Source organism: Delphinapterus leucas, chromosome X (genome assembly GCF_059928025.1).
Source record: "Delphinapterus leucas isolate spDelLeu-1000000601 "Yukka" chromosome X, BTC_Dleu_Yukka2, whole genome shotgun sequence".
Taxonomy (NCBI): Eukaryota; Metazoa; Chordata; class Mammalia; order Artiodactyla; family Monodontidae; genus Delphinapterus; species Delphinapterus leucas.
Genome location: NC_143150.1, coordinates 90159602 through 90186971, shown reverse-complemented (window position 1 = coordinate 90186971; position 27370 = coordinate 90159602). Strand labels below are relative to the sequence as shown.

The window sequence follows — 27370 nt, the reverse complement described above, 5'->3', positions numbered from 1 at the left end:
TGGCTTTTTTGGGTAAATTACTTATTGAAGTATAACATGCGGACAGAAACTGCAAAAATCATAAATGTACAGCTCCATAAATTTTCACAACGTGTAAACCATTTTTTAAAAGATTCTGGAAAAAGGATTATTCTTCCGTTCAGCGGATTCATTTGAAGTGAGGATCACAGGCGTTTGAAATAGATGACATCATCTCTAAGCAGAGACGCGAGGCGACTTGGGGCGGGATGTGGAGGCTTGACGTCGTCGCGCAGCAGCTTCCTTTCCCCGCCCACTTTTCTCGCCTGAATAGGTCGTCACTTTAACACGCACCTAGGTGAACCCGGAAGCAAACTGCCCAAACAACCAAACCAAGGACAAGGGCGGGGCGGGCCCTCAATAGGCGCCTGCACACTGGCTAAAGTGAGGCAAAATGCCCGGCTTTGGGGGGCGGGGCTCCTGGCAACAGCACACTGTGCGCGTGCGCAGAGGCGACCTCCACCCTGTGCCGGGTGGTGGGGGGGGTAGGGTCCCGTGGCGCCCTCTGCGCCTGCGCCCGGGCGCAAGGTGGGGCCGCAGGCGCCCGCATTCTGGGGTGTGCGCAAGGGTAGGGGGCAACGGTCAGCTGTCACCCGGAGGCGGGTGGTGGAGGGATGGCGACGGCCTCTGGATCCTCGGACTTGGCCGGCTCCGGAGCGCCCCCGCCTGGTGGGGGAGCCCAAGCGGCAGCTGAGGAGGAAGAGCGAGAGGTGGTGCGGGTCCGAGTCAAGGTGAGGCTGGCGGCCCGTCGTCCAGCCCGCCCCGAGCTCCCGGGGGAAGGGAAGGCGGTGGCTGTCCTAGGCTGGAGGGCGGGACCTGAGAATTGGGGTGTTACGTGAGGGGCGAGGCTTGAGGGCAGAGTGATGGTGGCGTGAGTGGAGGGTGGGGGAGAGGCTGGACCTGGGAATGCGAGGGCAGGGCATGGGGCGTGAGGACTGCAAATGAAAAGGTAGAGGCCTCTGGAATGGATGGGTGGAGATTGTGGGTAGAGAGGAGGGGCTATAGGGCTGGAGGAGGGGCCTTAATAGTTGAGTGGGGCCTTGAGAAATGAGGGAGGGTGTTGCTGTCTGAAAAGGAACCTCTGACATCAGTCAACGTATGTGTTGAGAGTGCACTTTTGTGCAAGTCCCCACCCTGGATGAGCGGACATACTCGTCGGGGAGACAAACAGCTCAGTAAATGAGATGCTTCAGACACTGGTAGATGTCATGGGGAAATAACGAAAAAGGTTCGGAACTGGGGAGTTACTTTAGCCAAGGTCGTACAGGGAAATCCCCAGAGAGGTACTGAAGGAGCAGAGACGCAAATAAAAAGGAGTCAGGCATGTGCATATCAGGGGGGAAGAGAGTTCTAGATAGAGGGAACAGCAAGGGCAAAGGCTGGGAGGTGGGGATGAGCTTGGCATGTTCCCTTAGGTTCCCATGTTGCTGGAGCCCAGAGAGTGAGGGGAAGAGTGGTAGGAGGTGAATCGGAGAGGTAAGAGAGGGGCAGATTGTGAAGGGCCTTTGGCATGTACTCTTGAGTAAGAAAGCTGTTGCAGTAGTTCCAGCAGGCAGTCAGTGATGGTGGCTCAGACTAGGGTGGTGGCACTGGTGGTGATGAGAAGAGGGTAGATTCTGGTGAGAAGTAAACAGATCACTTCAGTGTAATAGAGGAAGCTCAAAGGTAGAGGTTTGGGAGTTCAGAAAAGAGAAGATGCCTGAGCTGTGAGTGAGCCAGCTGAAGAAAGTGGGAAGGACGTACCAGACTGGGGGATCTGCATAAGCAAAGGCCTGGAGCCAGAATGTATTCAGAGTATAACTTCCAGGAGTTTGGTAGTACCAGAGTGTAAAGTTCAAAAAAGCTGACTGGAGAGAGGCTGGCTGGGGTCCTATAGGCCCACCTGTTGGGGATCCTGGGGTTCCCTTTGAAGAGATTTAAGCAGGGGAGTGTTGTAGATAGATGTGCTAGATTGGTTGCAGCACGGAGGACTGGTTTAGTGAGGGCCAGACTGGACATGGTGATCCAGGCAACCATCATTGAGGGGATGTAGAAGAAGGATTGGGTGCCTAGACTATTGCAGTAGCCCCCTCACTGGAACACTCCTTTCTCCTTTGTCCCCCACAGACTGTTCATAGAGCAGCCAGAAGGATCCTGTTAAATCCTGAGTCAGACCACATCCCTCCTCTGCTCAGAACCCTCCCAAGCCTCCCCCACCCTCCATTCAGAGCAAAAACAACAGTTCTCCCCATGGCTCAGAACTCCCGCCTTGATGTGGTCCCTGCTACTCACTCCATGTGAGCATGTTGATGTGACCCCTGATGGCCTACCCCTGTCTTCTCTCCCCAGAAATGTGAGAGCTTCTTGCCACCTGAGTTTCGCTCTTTTGCTGTGGACCCCCAGATCACCTCACTCGATGTGTTACAGCACATCCTCATCCGAGCCTTTGACTTGAACGGGTGAGTAACGGGATGCTGGGGAAAGCCAGTGGGCCACCCACCTCGACAGCAGCGGTTGTTTGGCATTTTTATTGTTGTTGTTTGGTAAAGAGGGAGGTTGTTTTCTTGTTATTATTACTATTATTATTATTATTGAAATAATCCCACAGTGAACAAACAGCCACATACATATCTTGGAATATTTGGGGAAATCTAGTCATAGGAGTAATATTGCTGAGTTAAACGGTGTATGCTTTTTTAAAACTTCAACAGATGTTTCCAAAATGTTCTCCAGGTAGGTATTACCAATTTACAGTCTCACCAGCAGCCCATAAAATTCCTGTTTCCCTCACACCCTCACAAACACTGGCTACTAGAAAACATTGGAAAATTTGCCAACCTGATAGATGAGGCAGGTGTGATGGTTATTTTGTTGTCGTTGTTATTTTGGACGAATGCACATGGTAACAAACTCAAATAATACAAAAGTGATGGGTATTTAGGATGTTTCCATGGTTACAATAGTTATCACACAACATACTTCTTTGCATAGTTGCACAGGTGTATCTGAAGAACAAATTCTTAGTTGTTATTTGACTTTTTGTGCATAAACATTTTTTGTTGTGAAATATAACAAACATACAGATTGCTTCTTTTTTTATGCACGAGGCTCCTTTCTTCCCACTTCTGTCCCTCAGCTACTCTGTTACCCTCCCTAGAGGGGACCACGTTACCAGTTCCCAATGTGCTCTCCAGATACAAGCAGGTGTGTATCTGCTTCTGTTTGTGAAACAAAATAGAAAAAAACGATCTGACCTCAGGCTGCCTGAAATCCTTGGCACAGTGCCCAGCACACAGTAGGAAGTTGTTTTCAAAACCATCTGTCCTCCTCGGCTTCTTTTGGAAACTGTCCCTGAGGCCTCCAGGGCACTGGGGCACTGAAAGATGCCATGTCTCCTCTGTCCAGGAAGAAGAATTTTGGTATCAGCTACCTGGGCCGGGATCGGCTGGGGCAGGAAGCTTATCTCTCACTCCTGTCTGACTGGGACCTCAGCACGGCCTTCGCCACCGCCTCCAAACCTTACCTGCAGTTGCGTGTAGATATTCGGCCCACTGAGGATAGTGAGTACCTGGTGCCTCGCGGGCACTGCTCTGGGATGCCCCCCTTTCCCCGTGGGATGACTCCACTCCTCACAATGCACTCCCTCACAGTGGGCTAGGGAGCAAGGAATCCTGGGTCCAAATCCTGGCTTGGCCACTGGCCCTCAATTTCTTTATCTGTAAAGTAGAGATAATGGTATCTTAGGGCCATCATGATGATTAAACAGGGAAATTCATGTAAAAAACCTGGAAAGGTGCATGGCTGCATAGTGAATGCTCAAAAAGTATTATCTCTAATAACAATAATGATCACATTTATTATAGCATATAATGTAGTAATATATAACTGTATAATGCAATATAATAATAGAGCTACAGTATTATATGTTTCAGTTATAATAATATTGTAAATATAACAATGCTGATTATAGTCATGGTAATTGTATTTATTCATTCACTCACCCTGCACTCATATTCATTTGTTTGTTCCTTTTATCTCTCAGCCACTTCCAGTCTTCTCATATTTGTTCCCCTAGTCTTACCTGTACTGGTCCCTGAGAGCCCACAGATAAATTAAGACACAGTCCCCAAAATTTGATTATGGAGCATACATTAGAAAATAATAGTGTGTCAGTGTTAAAGTTCCTGGGTATGGTAACGGTATCATGGTTATAGAAGGAAAATATCCTTGTTCTCGGGAAAAACACAGTTAAGTATTAAGGGGTAAAGCATCATGATATCTGCAAATAATTCAGCAAAAAAATATACAATGGAATATTACTCAGCCATAAAAAGAAATGAAATTGAGTTATTTGTAGTGAGGTGGATGGACCTAGAGTCTGTCATACAGAGTGAAGTAAGTCAGAAAGAGAAAAACAAATACCGTATGCTAACACATATATATGGAATCTAAGGGGGAAAAAAAAGGTCATGAAGAACCTAGGGGTAAGACGGGAATAAAGACACAGACCTACTAGAGCATGGACTTGAGGATATGGGGAGGGGGAAGGATAAGCTGTGACAAAGTGAGAGAGTGGCATGGACATATATACACTACCAAACGTAAAATAGATAGCTAGTGGGAAGCAGCCACGTGGCACAGGGAGATCAGCTCGGTGCTTTGTGACCACCTAGAGGGGTGGGATAGGGAGGGTGGGAGGGAGGGAGACGCAAGAGGGGAAAGATACAGGAACATATGTATATGTATAACTGATTCACTTTGTTATAAAGCAGAAACTAACACACCATTGTAAAGCAATTATACTCCAATAAAGATGTTAAAAAAATAAAAAAAATTTTTAAATGTATATATATATGGAGAGAGCAAGATGAAGCAAATGTGGCAAAATGTGAACAGTTGGGGGAGCTAGATGAAGGACATATGGATGGTCAATGTATTCATCTTTTAACTTTGTCATAGATTTGAAATTTTTTTAAAATAAAAAGTTGTGGAGTGGAAGACACGGTTCCCAGCCTCGGGGAATTCATAGTGCCTATTTGGGGTGACTGAGGCATTTTATTTTACTTTATTTATTTATTTTTAATATTTATTTATTTATTTGGTTGTGCCAGGTCTTAGTTGCGGCTCGCGGGCTCCTTAGTTGCGGCTTGCCAGCTCCTTAGTTGCGGCATGCATGTGGGATCTAGTTCCCTGACCAGGAATTGAACCCGGGTCCCCTGCATTGGGGGCACAGAGTCTTAACTACCGAGCCACCAGGGAAGTCCTGAGGCATTTTATTGATGTCATAATAACATATAAATAGCTAACATGTGTCAAACACTTGGGGCCATTCTGCACACATAATGTTTATTCATTGGATTGTCAAAACAATTCTACAGGGTAGGGACAATCGTTATCCCCATGTTATAAATGGGGAAACTGAGGCTCATAGAGGGGACAGGACTTGTCCATGTGACACAGACAGTAAGTGGAGGAGCAGGATTTGAACCCAGGTGGTGGCTGAACTGTCTTCAGAGTCCTTGCTTTTAACCATTTAACTCTACAAAATGTGGGGCTTGTTAAGAAAAAGAAACTAGAGAAAAAGATAGGCAGAGGGAGAGAGAGAGAAACAAGAGTCAGAGGGAAAGATAGTGACAGAGACAGGCAGAGAGACAAATGGGAAAAGACAGGTAGCCAGAAACACAGGAACCTCTGCACTGAGCAGCCCTCTGTGCTACTATGTGTCAGTCACTTAGCTGAGTCCCCAAGCCTCCATTTCCTCACCTATAAAATAGACACAATAGCACTATTTCAGTAAAGAAATAAAATCTGCCCCACGAATAAACATGTGAAGAAAACCCCAACTGCACAAGAACTGAGAGGAATGCAAATTACACAGAGAGACACACACCCATCAGTTTGGCAAAAGGACATTTAAAAGTTATCTTTTTAAAGAGAATCAACTTTCCAGTTACTGATGAGTTAGTTCTGTTCCTACCGTTGTCTTGTTTCCCAAACTCCTGCAAATACACGAGTTTGTTTCTGAATTCCTGATCCCCTTACACTGATCTCTTTGTTCAACCCTAAGCCAATTCTATGTTGTTTTAATCATGTAGCTTTATGATATGTTTTAATGTTCTCCTTTTAAAATTTTTTCTTGAATATTCTCACGCACTTACTGTTCTTTTTTTAAAAAATTATTTATTTTTTTTTTGTATGCGTTGGGTCTTGGTTGCTACGCACGGGCTTTCTCTAGTTGTGGCAAGTGGGGGCTACTCTTCATTGTGGTGCATGGGCTTCTCATTGTGGTGGCTTCTCTTGTTGCAGAGCATGGGCTCTAGGGTGCGTGAGCTTCAGTAGTTGTGGCACGCAGGCTCAGTAGTTGTAGCGCACAGGCTTAGTTGCTCCGTGGCATGTGGAATCTTCCCAGACCAGGGCTTGAACCCATGTCCCCTGCACTGGCAGGTGGATTCTTAACCACTGCACCACCAGGGAAGTCCCACTGTTCTTTTCATTTAATAGAATTAGCTTATCATTTCATTAAAATCCTGATGGGAATTTGATTGGAGCTGCTTTTTTTGGGGGGGCTGTGCCACACAGCTTGCAGGATCTTACTTAGTTCCCTGACCAGGAATGGAACCCAGTGAACCTGGGCCCACGGCAGTGAAAGTGCCAAGTCCTAACCAGTGGACCGCCAGAGAATTCCATGGAGTTGCATTTTTTAATGAAACTTTTTTTTTTTTTTTAGCCGCACCATGTGGCTTGTGGTATCTTAGTTCCCCGACCAGGGACTGAACCCAGGCCCTCCACAGTGAAAGCACAGAGTCCTAACCACCGGACCGCCAGGGAATTCCCTAATGAAACTAATCTTTAATTATCCAGTAAATATATTCTCCTTATTATAAATAACGCTGAAGTCTCCTGGAACCAGTGTGCCTAATCTTTTTTTTTTAATTTATTTATTTTATTTATTTTATTTTTGGCTGCATCGGGTCTTCGTTGCTGCACGCAGGCTTTTCTATGGTTGCTGCGAGCAGGGGCTACTCTTTGTTGCAGTGCACGGGCTTCTCATTGTGGTGGCTTCTCTTGTTGGGAGCACGGGCTCTGGGCTCACGGGCTTCAGTAGTTGTGGCACACGGGCTCAGTAGTTGTGGCTCGCAAGCTCTAGAGTGCAGACTCAGTAGTTGTGGTTCATGGGCTTAGTTGCTCCGCGGCATGTGGGATCTTCCCGGACCAGGGCTCAAACCTGTGTCTCCTGCATTGTCAGGCGGATTCTTAACCACTGCACCACCAGGGAAGCCCCCACTGTGCCTAATCTTGTTCGCCTACCCTTTTGCCCTGCAGGAGCTACTTTGATCAGTTTGATGTATAACCTTACAGGTCCTTTATTTATTCACACACACATACACACAGACAAATTAATCTACATATAGAGATACGTAAGTATATTCATATTTGTATATATACACAGACGGTATGTGTTTAACATTAATGGTATCATGCTATACATTAATAGGTAAGTAAGGGCTTCCCTGGTGGCGCAGTGGTTGAGAGTCCGCCTGCCGATGCAGGGGACACGGGTTCATGCCCCGGTCTGGGAAGATCCCACATGCCGCGGAGCGGCTGGGCCCGTGAGCCATGGCTGCTGAGCCTGCGCGTCTGGAGCCTGTGCTCCACAACGGGAGAGGCCACAACAGTGAGAGGCCCGCGAACTGCAAAAAAAAAAAAAAAGAAAAAAGGTAAGTAAGTGCCAATCGATGGAGCTGTTACAAATATTATTAATGGAATTCTTGGGATCGTGTTCATGACTGTGAAAGCAACAGGCATGTTGTGACCACTTAGATGGCCCAGTCCCTCTTTCAGGGAAGAAGTCAGTTTCTGTCACCTCTACAGTTGGAAGATTACCAAGCCTAGACCATCAACCAATCTGTGCATTTGTGATATGAATCCTCTTTCTGTCATATGTATTGCAGATATTTTTTTCCAAGCTTATCTTTTTGTTTTATGGCTTTGTTTATGGTGCTTTTCTGATCCTATCAAAAACTAAAATATGTATGCAGTCTTATACATATATCTGTCTTTTTCTTTATGATTTCTGAATTTCTCCTTACTTTGGAACATCCTCCCCATCCACAAGCTTATACAAATATTCTCTTACATTTTCTTCTAATATGCTTATTATTTTCTTTTCTACATATAAATCTCTGTCAGCATTGTGATTAGTAGACCTAGCTTTAAAAAAAAAATTCCAGACAAAAAGGTATGTCAGCATCATTTATTAAATAACCACTTTTTCTACACTGATTTGAAATGCCACTTTTGTCATGTACTGAGTTCCCATATGCCCTTGGATTTATTTCTGGGCTTTCTATATTGAATTCCACCAGTTGGCTCTGTTTGTCTCATGCTATGCTAACACCATATTTTTATCACAGTGGTTTTCTGATACATTTTAATAAGGCAAGCATTGCCTTCCTCCCACTATTCTTTTTTTTTGGCTCTCCTTTTTCTTAACTATTCTTAAATGTGAATTCTTTCATATGAACCTTAAAATAATTTTATCCAGTTCCAGGAAAAAACCCACTACATCACTGATTGGCATTGCACAACATATATAATTTAGGATTTGGGAGGTTTGACAATTTTATGGTAAGGAGGTGCAGTATGTATAGTACATATTGTGTAATACTGCAAGAAGGGCCTGGGGCAGCACACCATAATGAAACGTGCATGTTTCTTCAGAGAAGTGTGTGCATATTCACACTTAGTGAGTTACATAAAGACTAGACATAGGGTTTCCCTGATGGCGCAGTGGTTAAGAATCTGCCTGCCAATGCAGGGGACACGGGTTTGAGCCCTGGTCTGGGAAGATCCCACATGCCGCGGAGCAACTAAGCCCTTGCACCACAACTACTGAGCCTGCACCCTAAAGCCCATGAGCCACAACTACTGAAGCCCACATGCCACAACTACTGAGCCCGTGCACCACAACTGCTGAAGCCCACGCACCTAGAGCCCGTGCTCTGCAACAAGAGAAGCCACTGCAGTGAGAAGCCCACGCACCGCACCAAAGAGTGCTCACCACAGCTAGAGATAGCCCACGCACAGCAACGAACACCCAACGCAGCCAAAAATAAATAAATAAAGTAATTTATTAAAAAAAAAGACTACATATAGTCACACGTCAGTTCAGATCCGGTTTTGCCACTAGATGAGTTTGGGCTTGTAGAAATCCTTTGTCCATTTTATTAACAGGTTCTTTCTTTCTTTTAAAAGTCAATATAGAATATCTCTATTTTCCTGTCATGTGTTTTGTCTTTTATTTTTTTTAAACTCACTGAATTATACACTTTATTTATTTTTTAATTTGGTTGCACCGAGTCTTAGTTGCGGCTCACAGGCTCCTCAGTTGCAGCATGTGAACTCTTAGTTGTGGCCTGCATGTGGGATCTAGTTCCCTGACCAGGGATCAAACTGGGGCCCCCTGCATTGGGAGCGCCGAGTCTTAGCCCCTGCGCCACCAGGGAAGTCCCATGTTTTTGGTGTTGAGCGGTGCTTTTTCTGATATTCACATGGCTGCTCTTGCTTTCTGCTTGTGTTTGCCAGGCATACCTTCATGTTTCTTCAATTTTTAACCTTTCTTTGTTACCTAGTTTTAGTATGTCTCTCACAAAATCTCCGTAGCTGGATTTATGCTTTTTTACACAATTGACAGTGAAATCTTTTGAGCACTTTTCCCCTCCAGTCTCCCCCACCCTCCGTAGCCCGTGAAATGGAAGCTTTGGAACACTTCTCATTCTCGTCCTTCTCCTGCTCCCTAACCCTTAACTTCTGGGCTTTGCTCCAACAGTAATTTTTTCTCTTTTTGAATTCCAGTCTATCATTATCTTTTCTTTAGAGTCACTCGCTTACGTTTCAGGAATCCTAACGTAACAATGTTACAAACTCCCAGTCACAGTCTCTTTGTCATTTTATGTTTAACTGTATATATTAAAAACTTGTGGCCTGTCCCCATTTACCCTCCCTTTTGCCTTCCCCCACCCACCTTGAGCCCTTGTAGCCATTCAGTAGTCATTTCTTAGAGAACTTCTTTGTTCTCCTCCAGTAAGGTGCATGCGTTAGATGTATGCTAATGATCAGAAACTTCAGTCGTGGTGGATACGTACTGGGTTGGCTGGATGTGGGACCCTTGGATCTCAGGCCTCTCTTGTCAGTACTCCGTGGGTGCTGCAAGCCACTGTCTTGCTTCCAGAGTTGTGGAACAGAAGCCCATCGGCAATCGGACCTTCTTTCAGTTGTAAGCAGCCTGTTCTTCATCTTTGGAAGCTGGCAAGAGTTTGTCTTCATTCTTAGAATGTGGGCACTTCGCCAGCAGGCGAATAGAGTTGGGGGAGCCCGTGGTCTGTGCTGTTCGTTGATTCATCCTACCTGAGACCTGCCGAGCCACTTCTTCATCTCAGGGACAGTTTCCTTCATATCTGGGTAATTCTGTCTCCACCTGACCCCTTTGCTCCTCCTGCATTTCTTAGGGTTTGCATTGTCAGGTCTCCTGGACTTGTCCTCCAGGTCTCTCTGCTTTCCTCTCAAATCATCAAGCTTTAGCTCTGTGCCTTGACAGGGGCTCCTCTCTTTGGTATTTCAGACCATTGGTGTGACCTTCTTTATTTTACCTGTTGAGTAGTGCAACCTTCTTTATTTTATGTGTTTTCATGTTTTAGAAAGCCCACTCTGGCAGCTGTTGGGAGAGGGTGCAGAGGGGCAAAGGGGAGGCAGGGACTGGTTGGGAGGCAGTTTCAGGTGAGAGGCGTGGTGTGAGCTGAGAGAAGAGGTGGAATTGAAGTGTGTTCTGCATGCAGAAGCTATGGAGCTTGGCGATGGTTTGGCCCTGGGAATTGAGAGAGTGGGAGGCGGCAAGGACATCTGTGAGGTGTGGGACTTAAGCAACTGAACAGGTAGAGACACTGTTCACTCACATGAGGAGCAGAGGAGGAGGTTATGTCTAGAGTGGATCTTGGGCTCCCCTTTTGGACCCCTTAGGTTTACAGTGCCCCATGGGACACCTAAGGAGAGGCAGTGACATCCACTTGTGGCCCAGGGTTTGCTTCCCCCTCAGCTCTGTGGGAGAAAGTACAGTGGACTTCATGGAAATGTTGCTTAGTGATGGCATTTGCCTGCAAATGACAATGGCTTGAACAAATCCCAGTTGATTTGTTTTGTATAATAGAGTTTGAAAGCTACTGGTCTTTGCTGTTGTCAGCTTAGCAGCTCTGTGGCGCCAGGGCCGACATCTCTTAAGTCTCTCGAACTTATTCAGGTGGCCACTGCTGGTTCAGCCACATGACATTTGAGGTGGGCAGAAAGGATGCAAGGGGGAGTAAAGAAGAGAGAGAAGGGACAGACTTCTGCTGATGTTCCAAGGGCCAGAATTGGGTAATATCAAGCATAGCATTGTTTCTTCTAACATGCATGGCATACCTGTTCTACAAATACTTTTGCTAAACTTTATCTGGGCCCTGGAGTAAGGTAAATGAGATTCACATCCCAGCCCTACCATTTCCTTGGCCACTTACTAACTGTTCCAGGCTGTTTGTCATGGTCTGCAAAATAAGAATGATAATGTAGTCTATACCAATTGTGAGAGGAAAACTAGCAGGAATATAAGATTAAAAGAGTTTGGGCTCTTGAGCTTTGGGCCTGGCCTTCAAATTTCGGTTCTTTCACCCACTTGCTGTGGGGCCTTGGGCAACTTCTAGTCCTGACTATGCATGTTTCCACATAGAGTGGCGATAATAATAGTGCCTAACTTAGAGGATGGTTGTGAATATTAAATGAGTTAATATTTGCAAAGGGCTCAGAACGCTTCCTGGCACTTAGCCGTATGGAAGTGTTGTCTACTGTTCTTATTGTTTATATTGACGTTAAGCCCTGTCACAGTGCCTGGCACATAGTAAGTGCTTGATAAATATTACCTTATATCATTAAAATACTACTATTAGAGTCTGCTCAGCCATTCTGTGAGACAGTTTCCACAAGAGGATTATTCATGGTTTTATTTTTTACGTGATTGGGATGACATGGGAAGGGAGAGTGGAGTGGCTCATTGCCCTGTGGGTGGCCTGGCTTTGGAGGGAGAGGAACCCGGCCCTGAGGTCTGGGGTTCTCATCCGCATTCTCATACGGCGTCATTCTGTGTGCCCAGGCCCACTGCTGGAAGACTGGGACATAATCAGCCCCAAGGATGTCATTGGCTCCGACATGCTGCTGGCTGAGAAGCGGTCATCGCTGACGACAGCTGCCCTTCCCTTCACACAGTCCATCCTCTCTCAGGTGCTTTCAGGGAGCCGCGGGGCCCAGCTGTGATTGGAGGGCAGGGCATCCCTGGCACCCCCGATTCCGAGCATGCCGGTTGGTACCTGCCCCTGGCCTGCCCAGCTGAGTGGTGGCCTCCCTCCCTCCTTCCTTCACAGGTGGGCCGCACCTTGTCCAAGGTCCAGCAGGTGCTGAGCTGGTCATATGGGGAAGACGTCAAGCCCTTCAAGCCTCCCCTAAGCGATGCAGAGTTTCACACATACCTGAACCACGAGGGCCAGCTCTCACGCCCCGAGGAGTTGCGCCTGCGGATCTACCATGGTGGTGTTGAGCCCTCCCTGCGAAAGGTGAGCCTTCTTGGTCACTCATTGGATCCATCACAGCAGTCATGAATAGCTCAAGAGACACATGCGGTGGGCCACACTCTCGGCGGATGGCATGGAAGTATTCCAGCACAGCAGGCTTACCTTCAGGAGGGGCAGGCTTTTCCAAAGGAGGGCAGAGGCCCAGGGTGGCTGGGTGGTGATGGATCCACACGAGGGTGTGGCAGCTCATCTGTAGACCCTCAGCCTCATCCCTTTCATCCCTGGCCAGGTGGTGTGGAGGTACCTTCTGAACGTGTACCCAGACGGGCTGACAGGCCGTGAGCGGATGGACTACATGAAACGCAAGAGCCGCGAGTATGAGCAGCTCAAGAGCGAGTGGGCCCAGCGAGCGAGCCCTGAGGACCTGGAGTTCATCCGCAGCACGGTCCTCAAGGACGTGCTGCGTACCGACCGGGCCCACCCCTACTTCGCAGGGCCCGAGGACGGCCCACACCTGCGGGCTCTGCACGACCTGCTCACCACTTACGCCGTTACCCACCCACAGGTGTCCTACTGCCAGGGCATGAGCGACCTGGCCTCGCCCATCCTTGCCGTCATGGACCACGAGGGCCATGCCTTTGTCTGCTTTTGTGGCATCATGAAGCGCCTGGCTGCGAACTTCCACCCTGATGGCCGCGCCATGGCCACCAAGTTCGCTCACCTCAAGCTGCTGCTGCGACACGCCGACCCTGACTTCTACCAGTACTTGCAGGAAGCCGGTGCTGACGACCTCTTCTTCTGTTACCGCTGGCTGCTGCTCGAGCTCAAGCGCGAGTTCGCCTTTGATGACGCTCTCCGCATGCTGGAGGTCACCTGGAGCTCGCTGCCCCCCGACCCTCCCGAGCATGAGGTAGAGCTCGTGGGCCCCCCCAGCCTGGTGGCAGACACTGGCTTTGGGGGCCACAGGGGACGGCCCGTGCGGCAGAGGCACATGCTGAGGCCCGCCGGTGGAGGAGATGGTGCTTTTGAAGATGCTGTTGACCACTTGGCCACCACCAGCCAGGGGCCTGGTGGTGGAGGGCGTCTCCTGAGACAGGCCAGTCTGGATGACCTCCAGCAACTCAGGGATAACACAGGCCCCAGGAGGGACCTTCTGGTCCAGCTGCCCCACCCAGCTGCCCTCATCAGCTCCAAGTCTCTCTCTGAGCCCTTGCTGAACTCCTCAGACCCACTGCTTTCCTCCTCTTCCCACCCTGATTCCCCATCGTCTTCATCGCCGCCATCCACCCAGGACGCCTCTCCCACTGGTGACATGGCTGCAGGATCCCCCTTGATGCCAGAGGTGGGCTCCCCACAAGACCCTGGGAAGTCCCTGCCACCCCCACCCCCACTGGGCCTGCCCCCGCCCCAGGAGTTTGGCCGAGGGAACCCATTCATGCTTTTCCTGTGCCTCGCCATCCTGCTGGAGCACCGCGACCATATCATGCGCAACGGGCTGGATTACAACGAGCTGGCCATGCACTTTGACCGCCTCGTGCGAAAACACCACCTGGGGCGCGTCCTACGCCGGGCCAAGGCTCTCTTTGCTGATTACCTGCAGTCAGAGGTGTGGGACTCAGAGGAGGGGGCCGAGGCCACAGCCCCATCTTGATCAGACTCCCTCCAGCCCACTATCAGCCCCACCAGATATCCGTTTTTGCCAAGAGGGCCTACACATGAGACCCCACCTCCCTGCCTGCCAGCCCTAGACATGTGGGAGCATAGTGCCCTCTCTCCCCAGGTCTGAGAGTATGGGGCTCTGCTTCAGTACTGCCCCATGGCAACCACGGCCTCTTTTTTCTGTTTTTGTTGTTTTGTTTTTAACAATTGTACTTTGCACACATGAAGGTCACTGTGGTCTGTGTATTTCTCTGCCTTCTCCCTGGTTTTTGTTGTAGATGGAGTCCCCAGGACCTCTTTACCTGCTGGAGCTGAAATACTTCCCATTTCAGGTGAAGGGCGGCTCCTGCTTCCCCAGTGGCAGGAGAATGGATGCTGAGAAATCAGTTCTAGAAGGTGAGCCCAGGTCGAGGACTGCTTGAGGAGGCCTGAGGCTGTTTTGTCGTACATCTGTCTGCCTGTAAGGGTCTGGATGATGTCTGTGAATGTATGTTTTTAGGACAGGCCCTTTGAATGAGGGATGGGAGAGAGAGTTCCTGATTCAGAAAGGGCAAGATTCATTACAAAGACTGGGAAGTATGGGCTACTTAGAAACATTGGGCCAGCTACCTCTAGCATTCCACACGTCACCATTTCTAGGATCCAGCCCCTTCTCTGTGAGTCTTATGCACTAATGCTAGTGGTCCTGGACAGGGGTCTAAGGTTCCTATTCTCGTCACTTGCTCTGGGGACAGCTTAAGGGACTATGGCCTTGCCATGCCTCAGGCTGTCAGCACTAAACTGGGTTTCCAGCTCATGGATACCTGTCTTAACCATTTCAACAATAGAAACCATTTATTTGCCTTCTCCATCCCACTACTGTGGACAAACAAATCAAGCACTGATAAAGCTCAGGCCCTAAAAGGAGTCACCTGCCTGTGTGGAGGATAATGATCCAAAAGAAGTTCATTTTCGCCACTTACCTTCTCAGAAGGCAGATTCTCTCACAGGCCGAGTTGTCCCTCCACAGAAGACGTGGCAGATGATGGATGAAGTAACTTGGGGTCCTTCAGGTCGTGGCCTCACTGTGCCAGGTTCTGGCCAGAAGTTGCTGCTCTAGGCAATACTGACAGGTGAGGGGCATGAGGGCAGCTATCCTCTCATCTGTCTCTCCCAAAACAATGTCATATAAAGCTGGAGTTAACTCTTAAAAGGCTCCCATCACCCCCCAGTATTGGACAGGAGGCTGACCACTCCTCAGATGAGGGCTCAGTCACCGGAGGCAGGACAAGACCATTCTGTGCCTAGGGTCTCCAAGACTGTGGGTCTAACAAGTGCGGATAAGGGGCTCAGGCACGCTGGCCCCAGGGGCCATCCAAGATATGGGAGAATCTGGCCCTCTGAGGACTTGAAATGTCCCCTTTGTCAGTAACCAGCTGACACCCTCTGGGTGTATTCTGTGATTTATGAGCTTAGATATTTGAGAAGTCAGACAACTCAATTCTGTGTATGGCAGCTTGGGACCTCTGAAGGCCAGAGGAGTCCTTTCTGTGAACAGGAGGCTCAGATAACCTGAAGGACAGAAATCTCTATTAGTTTCCGAAGTTACTTGGGACTTCTGGTTCCCGCTAAGATGGCAGACAGCACAAGCCACTGATTCCCTTGCCCAAAAACTACTCTGGAGAAACTACAGAGGGAAACATGAGTTCCAGAAACTAGCACAGCTATGAAGACCTATGAGGAGATGGAAGGTTATCTTTAACTGACCTGTGTTTTGAGTGGTAGATGGCTGGAGGCAACAAATACAGGACAGGTTAGAGATTTAAGTTCTGGCTGGTGCCTCTCCCCCATGTTGCCTTGCCTGCCCCCTCATTGCAGAAATCATCCAAACCACTGGTACAGGTGTCTGGTGGGGGGGCTACTATCAGGGTATCAAGAAGCCTGCTGAGGGGAGGAAATGAGCAGCCAGAGGAGTGATTACTCCCCCACTGTCCCCCTCCAGACACCAGGGCTAGTGGTAACACCTGGGAGATGACCCCCCCTCTTAGGGTTTAAGGATGAAACCTACCAGCAGAATTGTTGGGTGGTGTGATCGTAGATGGGAGTGAGAGCTCTACTTGTGTGGTGCCTGGGACTCTCCACCCTTTGGCTCATCTCCCCTCACACCCCTTTACCCCTTGGACTCCAGGTGATTAACCAGAGTCAAGTCTGGCCTTCAGCCTTCCCTCAGTACAGTTACCAGCCAGAACAGCTGCTCACATCAGGGGAATATGAGCTCACTGTCAAAAGAACAAGACACCCGGGCAGTATAATGACCTCCAGTGAAAAATAAACTGGATGTATTAGTTATCTATTGCTGTATAACAAATCACCCCCAAACTTAGCTTAAAACAACAAATATTTATTTTCTCAGTTTCTGAGGGTCAGGAGTCTGGGAGCAGCTTAGCCATGAGGTTTTGGCTCAGGGTCTCTTCTGAGGTTTCAGTCAAGTTGTCAGCCAGGACTGCAGTCAACTGAAGGCATGACTTGGCTGAACGACCCAACACTAACGTGGCCCACTCACAGAGCTGTTGGTAGGAGGCTTCAGTTTTTCACCACGTGAGCCTCTCCATGGGGCTCCAAACAACACGTGGTCCCAGCAGGCAGGCAAGAGATCATAACCAAGACAGAACTGCAATGTCTATTATAACTTAACCTCAGAAATGGCATACCGTCACTTTTGTTGTATTTTCTTGGTCACATAGGCCTATGTGTTTTACTAGGCCCTAGTAAAACATGGAGGGGAACCACGCAGGATGTGAACATCAGGAGGCAGGGCTCATTGGGGGCTATATCAGACTGGCTACCACACTGGGTGACATACAATATCTGAAGCAGAAATACTGGGACATACAGATGAAGACTTTTAAATAAGTACAATAAGGGAGAAAATATAAAACAGGAACAAGAAATAGAAAAAGGACTCAAAACAAAATAAGGTATGAGTATGATGGTAGAAAAAAAAGAAACAAAGATACTGTAAATGGAGAAGATGAAATGAGATGTCAAGTTTTAATATAATAGTAAGTACAAAAAACATTTAGAACACCACCCTCAATGGATTTTGTTTTTTTAAAAAAAGGTCCAACTGTACACACACACACACACACACACACACACACAGGGATGTTGAAAATGAAAGGATGAAGAAAATATATAGCAGACTAATAAAAGCCCAAAGAAAGCTGGGAGAGACATCCTAATAACTAACAAAATGAAATTTCAGGTCGCGAAAAACAAAGAAGGACATATACTCATTAACAAAGAATATATGCCTACCATAAACACATACACTCCTAAGGAGACCTGAACAATACATTTTTAAGCTTGATATATAATTTCATGACACACGTTCCTATATAACTCTCCACTTAACAAATGGAGAAGACTCCTTTTATGCTTACACTTAATTACAAAAAACAGACCCTGTTAGGGCACAAAGAAAGCCTCAGTGAATTCAAAAGTATCAATATCAACCATGTTCTCTGGCCACAATGCAATAAAATTAGCAATAATGAAAAGCAATTAAAAAAAAGGGCCTAGGAGTTCCCTGGTGGCCTATTAGTTAGGATTCTGGGCTTTCACTACCATGGTCTGGGATCAATCCTTGGTTGGGGAACTGATATCCCACACAGCATGGCCAAAAAAAAAAAAAAAGGTCCCCAGTTTTGGAAACTAGCATTACTAAATAACCCCTGGGTAAAGGAAGAAATAAAGGAACTTTAGAAATACTTAGAACTAAACAGTAAAAACACTACATGCAAAATTTCTAGGACACAGAAAAATCAGTTCTTAAAAGAAAATACATAGCTTTAAGTATATTTATCAGGAGAGAAGAAAGGTTGAAAAATAAATGACCTAAGCATTCAAATCAAGAAGTTGGGAAAACAGCAGAGGAACAAACCCATGACTCCATGAGTCATGAAGGAAATATCGTTAAGGAAGGAAATAAGTGCCAAAGAGAATTTTTAAAGTAATGATAAAGAATAGCAAAATGAAAAGCTGGTTCTTTTAAAATATTAATGATAGGCCTCTGCCAAGACTGCTTTAAAAGAATGCAAAATACAACACAGAAAAAGGGAAATTATAGACACAAAAAGGCTCAATATTGGAAGCTAATACATTCGAAAACCTTGATGAAAGGCTTAAGTTTCTGGAAAAATTAAAATGTGCTCAGACTGATGCAAAAAGAAATTGAGAAATATAACAAGTTTTAAGAAAATTTGAAATGATAGTTAAAGACACTCCATCTCGGGCTTCCCTGGTGGCGCAGTGGTTGAGAGTCCGCCTGCCGATGCAGGGGACACGGGTTCGTGCCCCAGTCCGGGAAGATGCCACATGCCGTGGAGCGGCTGGGCCCGTGAGCCACGGCCGCTGGGCCTGCGCATCCGGAGCCTGTGCTCCACAACAGTGAGAGGCCCGTGTACCGCTAAAAAAAAAAAAAAAAAAAGACACTCCATCTCATTGTAACAAAAAGCTTCAGGCCCAGACCCAGATGGTTTTGCAGATGTAGTTCATCAAACTTCCAAGGAACTGTTAATTTCCAAATACACAAATCGTTCCAGAAACTAGGAAAAAAGCAAAAGCTGCCCAACTCATTTTTTGAGGCTAGTATAGTCTTGATTCTAAAACCAGATAAGGAACATACAAGACAATAAAGTTATAGAGCCATTTCACTTATGAATATAGATGCAAAAATTCTAATAAAATATTAGCTACCCGAGTTCAACAGTGTTAGTTTAAAAAAAATCATAAGTAGGGCTTATCCCAGGAATTCAAACATAATCCAAATTAGAAAATTAATGAGTGAACTACCACATTAATAAGGAGGAGAAGTCATATGATAGTCACAAAGCAGAAAAAAAATTTGATAAAATTCAGCACTTGTTTATGATATTAAAAAAATAACTGAGCAAACAAAATAAGAGTAGAAGAGAACATCTTTGACTTGATAAAGGTTATGTGGCAAAAAGAGCAAAAATGCCCAATAGTAAAAAACAAAAACAAACTTTTTTAAAAGAAAGAAAACAACAAACAAAATGCCTAACAGAGAAAATTTAAACACATTCTCCCTCTAAGATCAGGAATAAGGCAAGGATGTTCCCTCTCAATATTGCTACTTAACATACAGCTGGCCAGTGCTGTAAGGAAAGAAAAAGAAATGAGATGTAAGTTTTGGAAGGAATTGATAAAACCCATTTGTAAATGATATGACTGACTACCTTAAGGAACTAACAATGACCAGAAAAACTGTTAGGACCAATAAGACAGTTCAGCAAGGTTTCCAGATCAACGTATAAAAACCATTTCTCTACAATAAGAAAATAAAGTATCTAGGAAAGAATTTAACCAATACAAAAGACTTCTATAAGAAAAAAATTGGGGGCTTCCCTGGTGGCGCAGTGGTTAAGAATCCACCTGCCAACACGGGACACAGGTTCGAGCCCTGCTCCGGGAAGATCCCACAGGCCGCGGAGCAACTAAGCCCGTGCACCACAACTACTGAGCCTGCGCTCTAGAGCCCGTGAGCCACAACTACTGAAGCCCGCGTGCCACAACTACGGAAGCCTGCGCGCCTAGGGCCTGTGCTCCGCAACAAGAGAAGCCACCGCTGTGAGAAGCCCTCGCACCGCAACGAAGAGTAGCCCCCACTCGCCGCAACTAGAGAAAGCCCGCACGCAGCAACGAAGACCCAACGCAGCCAAAAAATAAAATCTATTAAAAAATTTTTTTTAACTCTAATAACAAATACTGTAGGTGATCTGAATAAAAGGAGAGACATCTCATGCTCTTTGCTGGGAAGATTTCGTGATGTATTAGCTATGTATTGGCAACAAATTACTCCCAGACTTAAAACAATAATCATTATCTCAGTTTCAGAGGGTCAGAATTCTGGGAGTGGCTTAGCTGGGTGGTTCTGAACCTGAGTCTCTCATGAGGTTGCAGTCAGGATGCGGAAGGGGGCTGCAGTCATCTGAAGGCTTGACTCCACTTCCAAGAAGGCCCACTCACATAGCTGTTAGCAGGAGGCTTCAGTTCCTCCCTAGGGCTGCTGCATGAAGTACCAGGTACCGTCCCATAGAGAAAGCAGTCTGTGTGAAAGCAGGAAACTGAAGTGCCTTTTCTTTTTTTTTTTACGGTACGCAGGCCTCTCACTATTGCAGCCTCTCCCATTGTGGAGCACAGGCTCCGGATGCGCAGGCTCAGCGGCCATGGCTCACAGGCCCAGCCACTCCGGGCATGTGGGATCCTCCTGGACTGGGGCACGAACCCGTGTCCCCTGCATTGGCAGGCGGACTCTCAACCACTGCGCCACCAGGGAAGCCCCGAAGTGCCTTTTATGACCTAGTTTTGGAAGTGATGTGCTCATTCTGTGCATTACAAGTGAGTCAAAAGTCCAGCCTACCCTCAAGGGAAAGGGAACTAGGCTCCAACTCTTGAAGGGGGCATTATCAAAGAGTTTGTGAACATATTTTAAAACCTCCACAGGTAATATTATTAAGATATTATTTTGCCCCAAATCTATTAATTCAATGCAATCCCAACAAAACTCCCATTAATGTTTTTTTTTGTTTGTTCTTTTGTTTGTTTTTTGTTTTGGCCACACTGCACAGCTTGTGGGATCTTAGTTCCCCGACCAGGGATCGAACCTGGGCCCCAGGAATGAAAGCACAGAGTATTAACCACTGGACCACCAGGGAATTCCCACAGATGGAATAAAAATATAGTGCTGGTTGAAAAAAAGAGTAAAAAAAACCAAAAACAAACGACACTACCATTTAAATTAAAAGCATACCAAGGGACTTCCGTGGTGGTCCAATGGGTAAGACTCTGTGCTCCCAATGCAGGGGGCCTGGGTTCGATCCCTGGTCAGGGAACTAGATCCTGCATGCATGCTGCAACTAAAGAGTTCGCATGCCCCAACCAAGAAGTCTGCATGCTGCAACTAAGATCCTGTATGCCACAACTAAGACCCAGCGCAGCCTAAATAAATACATTTTTAAAAAAGCATACACAAAAATGCACATTTTATATGAAATCACACCAAGAGATAACATTAAACCCAATAAAATAGTTAACGGTGGGAGGAAGAGAATGATAGTTGGGTGCAGGAATAAAAGAATAAATAAAATGAGAGGCTTTGCATAGAACAACCATGACGATGTGTCACGAACTGTGAAATATGATCAGAGCTCAGACACTTTGAGAGGTAAATAAGTACCTCTAATTTTTGCATGGGGGCTCAGATTATCAGAGGGCTAAGACTAGCACATGTGTGGACAATGTGAAATCTCTTCACGTCCATCCTGGGCATAGCAGTCTGGATATGGCAAAAGCCAGACAAGTCCATTTTGTGGATGCATACCATACCGTACTCCAAAAGTTAAATCTAGTCTGTGTTTGGGGTGCTCACCCTTAGCAGGCTGGACAAGTCCATTCTATGGATGACATATTTAGAGTCTCTGAGGGAAAACTAACCCATTCTTCCTTGATGGGGAGTTCAGAAACGAAAAGTCTGTCAAATCCATTCATTGTAAAAGTAGCTCAGACACTCAGAAGGCTGAACAAGAACAAACTGTGGGGAGTGGGCTCAGACACTCTTTGCTTTGGATAAGTCCATTATGTTTTGTGAAAGTCCTTTCTGTGGATCAAGGGTTCAGCAACTCTGAGTGACAGCAAATAATCGTTCTGTTGGATTGGGATTTACTCCTTCTGAAGATTGAAGCATCCTCTTCTGTAGAAGGCACCTCAGGTGGTCCAATGGTAGGGAATTCGAGAAACTGGCTTCAGGAGGCTGTCAGATAAGGATGAGGGCTGAAGCTATAAATGAGAAGGAACGATGCCAGGGAAAAGGGTCCCATAACAAGTGGCTAGATGTTGGGCACAGAGAAGGAAACGTAGGGGTCAGGGTCAGGGACTAAGAAACAAAGGGTCTGATGTTAAGGACTGTGAAGGGCGATGACGTCAGGGACGGTGGGGAGATAAAACATCGAGGCCTCGAGAGGTATGAGGTTAGAGGACTAGAAGGTGAAAGAAGTTATCAGAGGACGGTAATTATGTCCTCAGGAACCTAGAGGAAGACGTCAAAACCAATGGGGGAGACGACGTCAAAGATGGTGAGGGTGATGTCCGGGACGGAAATGGGTGTGACAGGAAAAAGGCTCGTGCGTGTAAGGGATGAAGACGGCTGGGGCCAGTGGAGAGATGCTGATGCCAGGCGGAACCAACTACACGAGCCTCGCCTCCATTTCCGGAAGCGTACTGAGCGCATCGATCCCTTTGCATTGCCGTCCCTTCCTCCCACCCCGCCCCCTCACTGGCGTCAGCCAATGAGCGCGCACGCCGGCACGCGTGACGGAAGACCCGTGACGTACCGCTACGTACGCTTTATCAGGAGTCTTCCCGCGCGGCGCCCTTCCCAGTCTCTCGGCTTCTTGGCGGTAGCTGTCTCGTCGGCCTTTTACTTAATTTCCAGGTAAGCAGCATGTTTTGCGGAGCGACCGCTTCTCGCCCCACTGACGTGTGCCACGCCGGGCAAGAGCGAGGTGCGCGAGTGGGGAGAGTACCGGTTTTTGACACGTAGGCTTGGGCTTCTCCGGGGCGAGTGGGTCCCGTGCTCGGAGGTGACAGTTTGTTTGGTGCGAGGTTGGCGCGCTATATTTAATTGCGAGGAATGCCGGGAGGGCTGGCGGCGTGGCTGGTGGCAGTGACCGCGCGACAGCGGAGGCCTGGGTGGGGGTGGGGGGGTTTTCTTACGTTACCGCCGCCATCTTGTTTTGCGGGTGCGGAGGGAGCGCAAGGGTGTTCTGGGCATGCGCGGCCGCACAAAATGACGGGCGCGGTGGCGGGGGATGTTGTGGGCATGCGCGAAGGCGGCCCCCAAATGGCTGCCTCGCTGAGTTCGCCCCGTAGATTCCCGCCGGTTTGGCCTTTCTGTGTTTCTCCATAGTTACCCCTTATTTTGTTCCTTTTGTCTCTTCTGTGTTCTCTGCTCTCTTCTCTTTATCTTTTCTCATTTCTCCAATCTCTTTCTCCCAACTACACTGCTTTTTCTATTCTTTTCCATATTCTCGCCACAGGACTTGAATTTACCGCCATGTCCTCTGAAGAAGGGAAGCTCTTCGTGGGAGGGCTCAACTTCAACACTGATGAGCAGGCTCTGGAAGACCACTTCAGCAGCTTCGGACCTATTTCTGAGGGTGAGACATGGGCCAGACACGTGATGGGGGGTGTGGAAGGAAGTTTGGGGCCCATGCATTTCAGGAAACAGGAGAAAAGGGTCAGGACCCCAGGCCTTTACATTACTCCTCTCCTGCTTTTGTTCCTAGGTCTAAGACAGAACTCGATAACTTTCCATTGAGGATTGGTGGGAGGAGGGTCCAACACCCTTTGCCACTTGTCCTCTTACCTCTCTCCCCTCTCCCTTTTCCAGTGGTTGTTGTCAAGGACCGGGACACTCAGCGATCCCGGGGTTTTGGCTTCATCACCTTCACCAATCCAGAGCATGCCTCAGATGCCATGAGAGCCATGAATGGAGAGGTGAGGCCGCCTACCTGCATAGGGGCCCTGCTCCTATCTGTCACTTCGACCATTCTTTCTGTTTTTCCCTCTGTGTCTGCTAGGGGCAGCGCGGCCACCAAGCTCCGCAGTGCCCACTCACAGGAGCGTGACTGCCTTCTGTTCTAGGGGGTGGAGGGCAGCGGCAGACAGAGCCGGGCTGCCTGGGAGGCGACGACTGGTCCTGCATGAGGCCGAGAAGCCACCTGTGGATGGTTGACCTGCTCTGGGCTTAGGTAGTAGAGTCTGCAGACCTGCGGGCCTGGCCCGGAGAGGACCTCGTGAGTCTTCTGGGATGGACTCTGAAGCCTCAAACCAAGAGAGGTGTCTATCTAGCCCTAATAGTCGGGCAGCTTAGAGGAGTGGGGAGGAGAACTCAACCTGAGTTCAGTCAAGATGTAAGTAGTAGCAGGGGGAACACGGTGGATTCAGGTCATTTTGTGGGATTCTGTAGCTCCTGATAAAGCCATTCTGGTCAAAGGAGCTTGTTCTGGAATGTGGTACCCAGAACCTGGTGCCCAGCAGGAATTTCTGGGCTCTTTTGCCCACCTGCCCAGCCCGCTCTTACCTCATCCCTGCTCTGTTTGACCACCAACCCATCCATCCTCCTTGTGTCTCCCCACACCTAGTCTCTGGACGGTCGTCAGATCCGTGTGGACCACGCGGGCAAGTCGGCCCGGGGAACAAGAGGGGGTGCCTTCGGGGCCTATGGGCGTGGTCGCAGCTACTCTAGAGGTAAGTGCAGTGGTAAGTTTGATAATGGGATATGGAGGAGAGTTGCCTGTTAGCCTGTGTCTGGACAATTACCATTTGAATATTTTTTATCTGCTGTAGGTGGTGGGGACCAGGGCTATGGAAGTGGCAGGTATGATAGCCGACCTGGAGGATATGGATATGGATATGGAAGGTCCAGAGACTATGGCGGCAGGTGGGTAGCCAAGGGGTTGGGGTACTCTGGTGGTGCTCTTCCCTCTCCCCAAGATCTCAGCTCGGCTGCCTGAGTATTTATACATTTCTTACTGTGGCGCTATACTATTGTTTGTTTTTACACATTATAATGAAACTACAAAATAAGTGTGAAACAATAATTTGGGTTAAATATAACAATAAGATATTAGGTCATATAATTGCAGTGTGCAGTAGATAGTGACACATACACGTTTATTGTACTGTCTTGGTTAATTGTGTGTATTCTATTAACGTTTAATATGGTTTAAAATGCTGTACGTAAGTTATACATAATGTGATTATTTGATGTTTACTTAGTGTTCATGTTTAACATCTCATTTTACACGTTAAAGTTTATATTATAGTACATAAAAATGTGACAGGATTTGTAAGTAAACATGGTTTTTAGTATTATCAGAAGGTGTATATATATGATGTTCCTGTGATACTATGTGTTTTTTCCCAGAAGCCAGGGTGGTTATGACCGCTACTCAGGAGGAAATTACAGGGATAATTATGACAACTGAGACGAGGCATGCACACCTAATGTAGGTGAGGCTTCTGTGTTGCCACCGAGCAGACTTCTATGTACCAGTCCTGTCCCTCTCACTTTTCTCCTGCCTATGCATACCTCAACAAGCCCACCTGACACCATTCCTAGGCCTCCCTTGCTCTCAGGTGCCTGTTAAAGGCTAGTCTGCTTTGGCGGGGGGTTGGGGGGGTTGGGGTGTCAAACCTGTCTTGTCTATAATCATCTACTCCTATTGAGCATGGAAGAGGTGGAGGGGTGTCCCTGTTGTCTAGCCTTTCAGCATCCTCATCAGCCCTGGGAAGTGAGCATGTTGGCCTATTCCCAACATCACAATTCTCCCCCTTCTTACTGTTCTCAGATACACAAGGAATAAAACTTCTTCTGATCCAGGACCATCCCTCCAAATGGCTGTATTTATAAAGATTTTTGGAGCTGCACTGAAACATCTGTTTTAGTTACGTCAACTTCTTTTTTTGAGTAGAGCTCCCAAGGTAGCTTGTTAAAGACCTTTCAGAAAGTTCCGTGTGTTTTCTTGTTAAATTTTTCTCCCATTTAAAGACAAATTCTGAGACATTTGTGGAGTCTGGATATTTTTTCCTTTTTTTTTTTTTTTTAACCAGTTTTTTAGTTCAGGCTCTCAGGAATGTTGGTTCTGGCAAAAAATGTTTGGCCAGACTGATTTTTTTTTTTAAATAATGTGCATTTAGGAACATTTTGAACACAATGTTTAATTACGATTAGGAAGCAATCTCTGACTGTAACTATAAGAAATGAAGAACATGATTACTTAGAGGTGTTTTTTACTCCAGATCTCTGCCTTGATTATATAGAAGTTTCTTAAAAATATTTGTGTCATTTTTTTTTTTAATACTGGAAGAAAAAAATATTCTGTTGTGTTTCATGTAGTGTTTAGGATGTCTTTCAACGAGTTGATTAAAAAGATGAAAACAAATCGATATTGATAGTGCTTTTTCCTTACTCAAATTAAGGTATAGAGGCTTATTACAAATTAAAAATAGAAGAAGTTCAAGAGGGAGACTGAGAAAAGGATTTAGTTAGGGGGTGGGCAGGGACTGCCGAAGGGGTAGAGACCTTGAGTTCAAAGTTTGGTTGAGTTTGGGATTGGTTTTGGTATACATAAGGCTTGTGGGAAGGGTGGGGAGTCCAGGTGAAATCCCCTCATGGCTGGAATTGGGTTTCCTGAGATGGTCTCTTGGTCCCGTTGTGATCATCTCGGTGTCACCTTTGGAATGACTGCTTGGGTTTGAATCTCCCTGTCTTTGAGCATCAGGTAGGTGCCCTTCTCACAAGATTGTTCTGAGAATGTAGGCTAAATCCTGCTGTAAACAGTGGTGCCAGCTCCTCCTCCTGAAATACTGGGGGTGGGGGCAGGTATAGTAAACTCACCTTGGTGTGAGGGACACAGGAAGGGACACAGGAGAATCCTGGTTTGAAAACAGGGTTCTAGGAGCACCGCCTCTGGGTTCTGATTCCAGGATTCAAATCCAGGCTCTGCTGCTTTCCACTTATTTGACCTTCAGTGGGTCATTTAACATGTCTTTCAGCCTCATGGACAATTTACATTTTCTGTTGGGGGGGGTCAAGTGCATTTAATAAGCATGTTTATAGCTGTTAAAAACAGTTGGCAAAGGCATCAACCACAGGCGTTCAGTCTTCCATGGTGGTGTGAGGGTCTTCAGTGGTAAAGTGGTAGTTCCTCAGTTTTAACTCCCTTTAGTCATGGTTCTGGTGCCTGCATTGGAGTCCCATGGGCTCTGTCCCTCTTTAGAGTTTCTGATCAGTTATGTCCATTGCTTCTAATTGGCAGATACTGAGCCAAGTACCACCAGATTGTAAGTTTCAGGACATCTTAAACTGCCTTATTCACTCATTCATGGGGCAGGTGTTAATGGACTGATAGTGTACTCCCCAATGTGATGGTATTAGGAGATGAGGCCTTTGTGGGGGGTGATTAGGGTTAGATGAGGTCATGAAGGCTCCACTGTCACGATGGGATTAGTGCCCTTATAATAGTCACTAAGAAAGCTTGCTTCAATCTGCTCTC

General features: G+C 47.0%; 2 protein-coding genes across 8 annotated transcripts; both read left to right on the top strand.

Moving 5' to 3' along the window:
- Positions 1-501: 501 nt before the first annotated feature.
- Positions 502-22491, top strand: TBC1D25 (TBC1 domain family member 25). 4 transcript variants are annotated; one of them, XM_022563725.2, is made up of 7 exons: positions 502-749; positions 2347-2456; positions 3403-3557; positions 12176-12303; positions 12444-12632; positions 12880-13932; positions 14528-22491. In XM_022563725.2, the coding sequence occupies exons 1-7, from the start codon at positions 633-635 to the stop codon at positions 14669-14671; spliced, it is 1896 nt and encodes a 631-aa protein (XP_022419433.1). In that variant the 5' UTR covers positions 502-632; the 3' UTR covers positions 14672-22491. The 4 variants fall into 4 exon arrangements, with proteins under 4 accessions (XP_022419433.1, XP_022419432.1, XP_089760712.1 ...); XM_022563724.2 differs by lacking the exon at positions 14528-22491 and having other exon boundaries at positions 12880-14476; XM_089904586.1 differs by lacking the exons at positions 502-749; positions 14528-22491 and adding an exon at positions 900-1217 and having other exon boundaries at positions 12880-14476.
- A 131-nt stretch (positions 22492-22622) lies between these two features.
- Positions 22623-26261, top strand: RBM3 (RNA binding motif protein 3). Of its 4 annotated transcripts, none has more exons than XM_022563729.2 (7): positions 22623-22743; positions 23348-23467; positions 23701-23807; positions 24455-24560; positions 24660-24753; positions 25243-25321; positions 25664-26261. In XM_022563729.2, the coding sequence occupies exons 2-6, from the start codon at positions 23365-23367 to the stop codon at positions 25298-25300; spliced, it is 468 nt and encodes a 155-aa protein (XP_022419437.1). In that variant the 5' UTR covers positions 22623-22743; positions 23348-23364; the 3' UTR covers positions 25301-25321; positions 25664-26261. The 4 variants fall into 4 exon arrangements, with proteins under 4 accessions (XP_022419437.1, XP_022419435.1, XP_022419436.1 ...); XM_022563727.2 differs by having other exon boundaries at positions 25240-25321; XM_022563728.2 differs by having other exon boundaries at positions 22624-22743; positions 25243-25325.
- The last annotated feature ends 1109 nt before the right edge of the window (positions 26262-27370 follow it).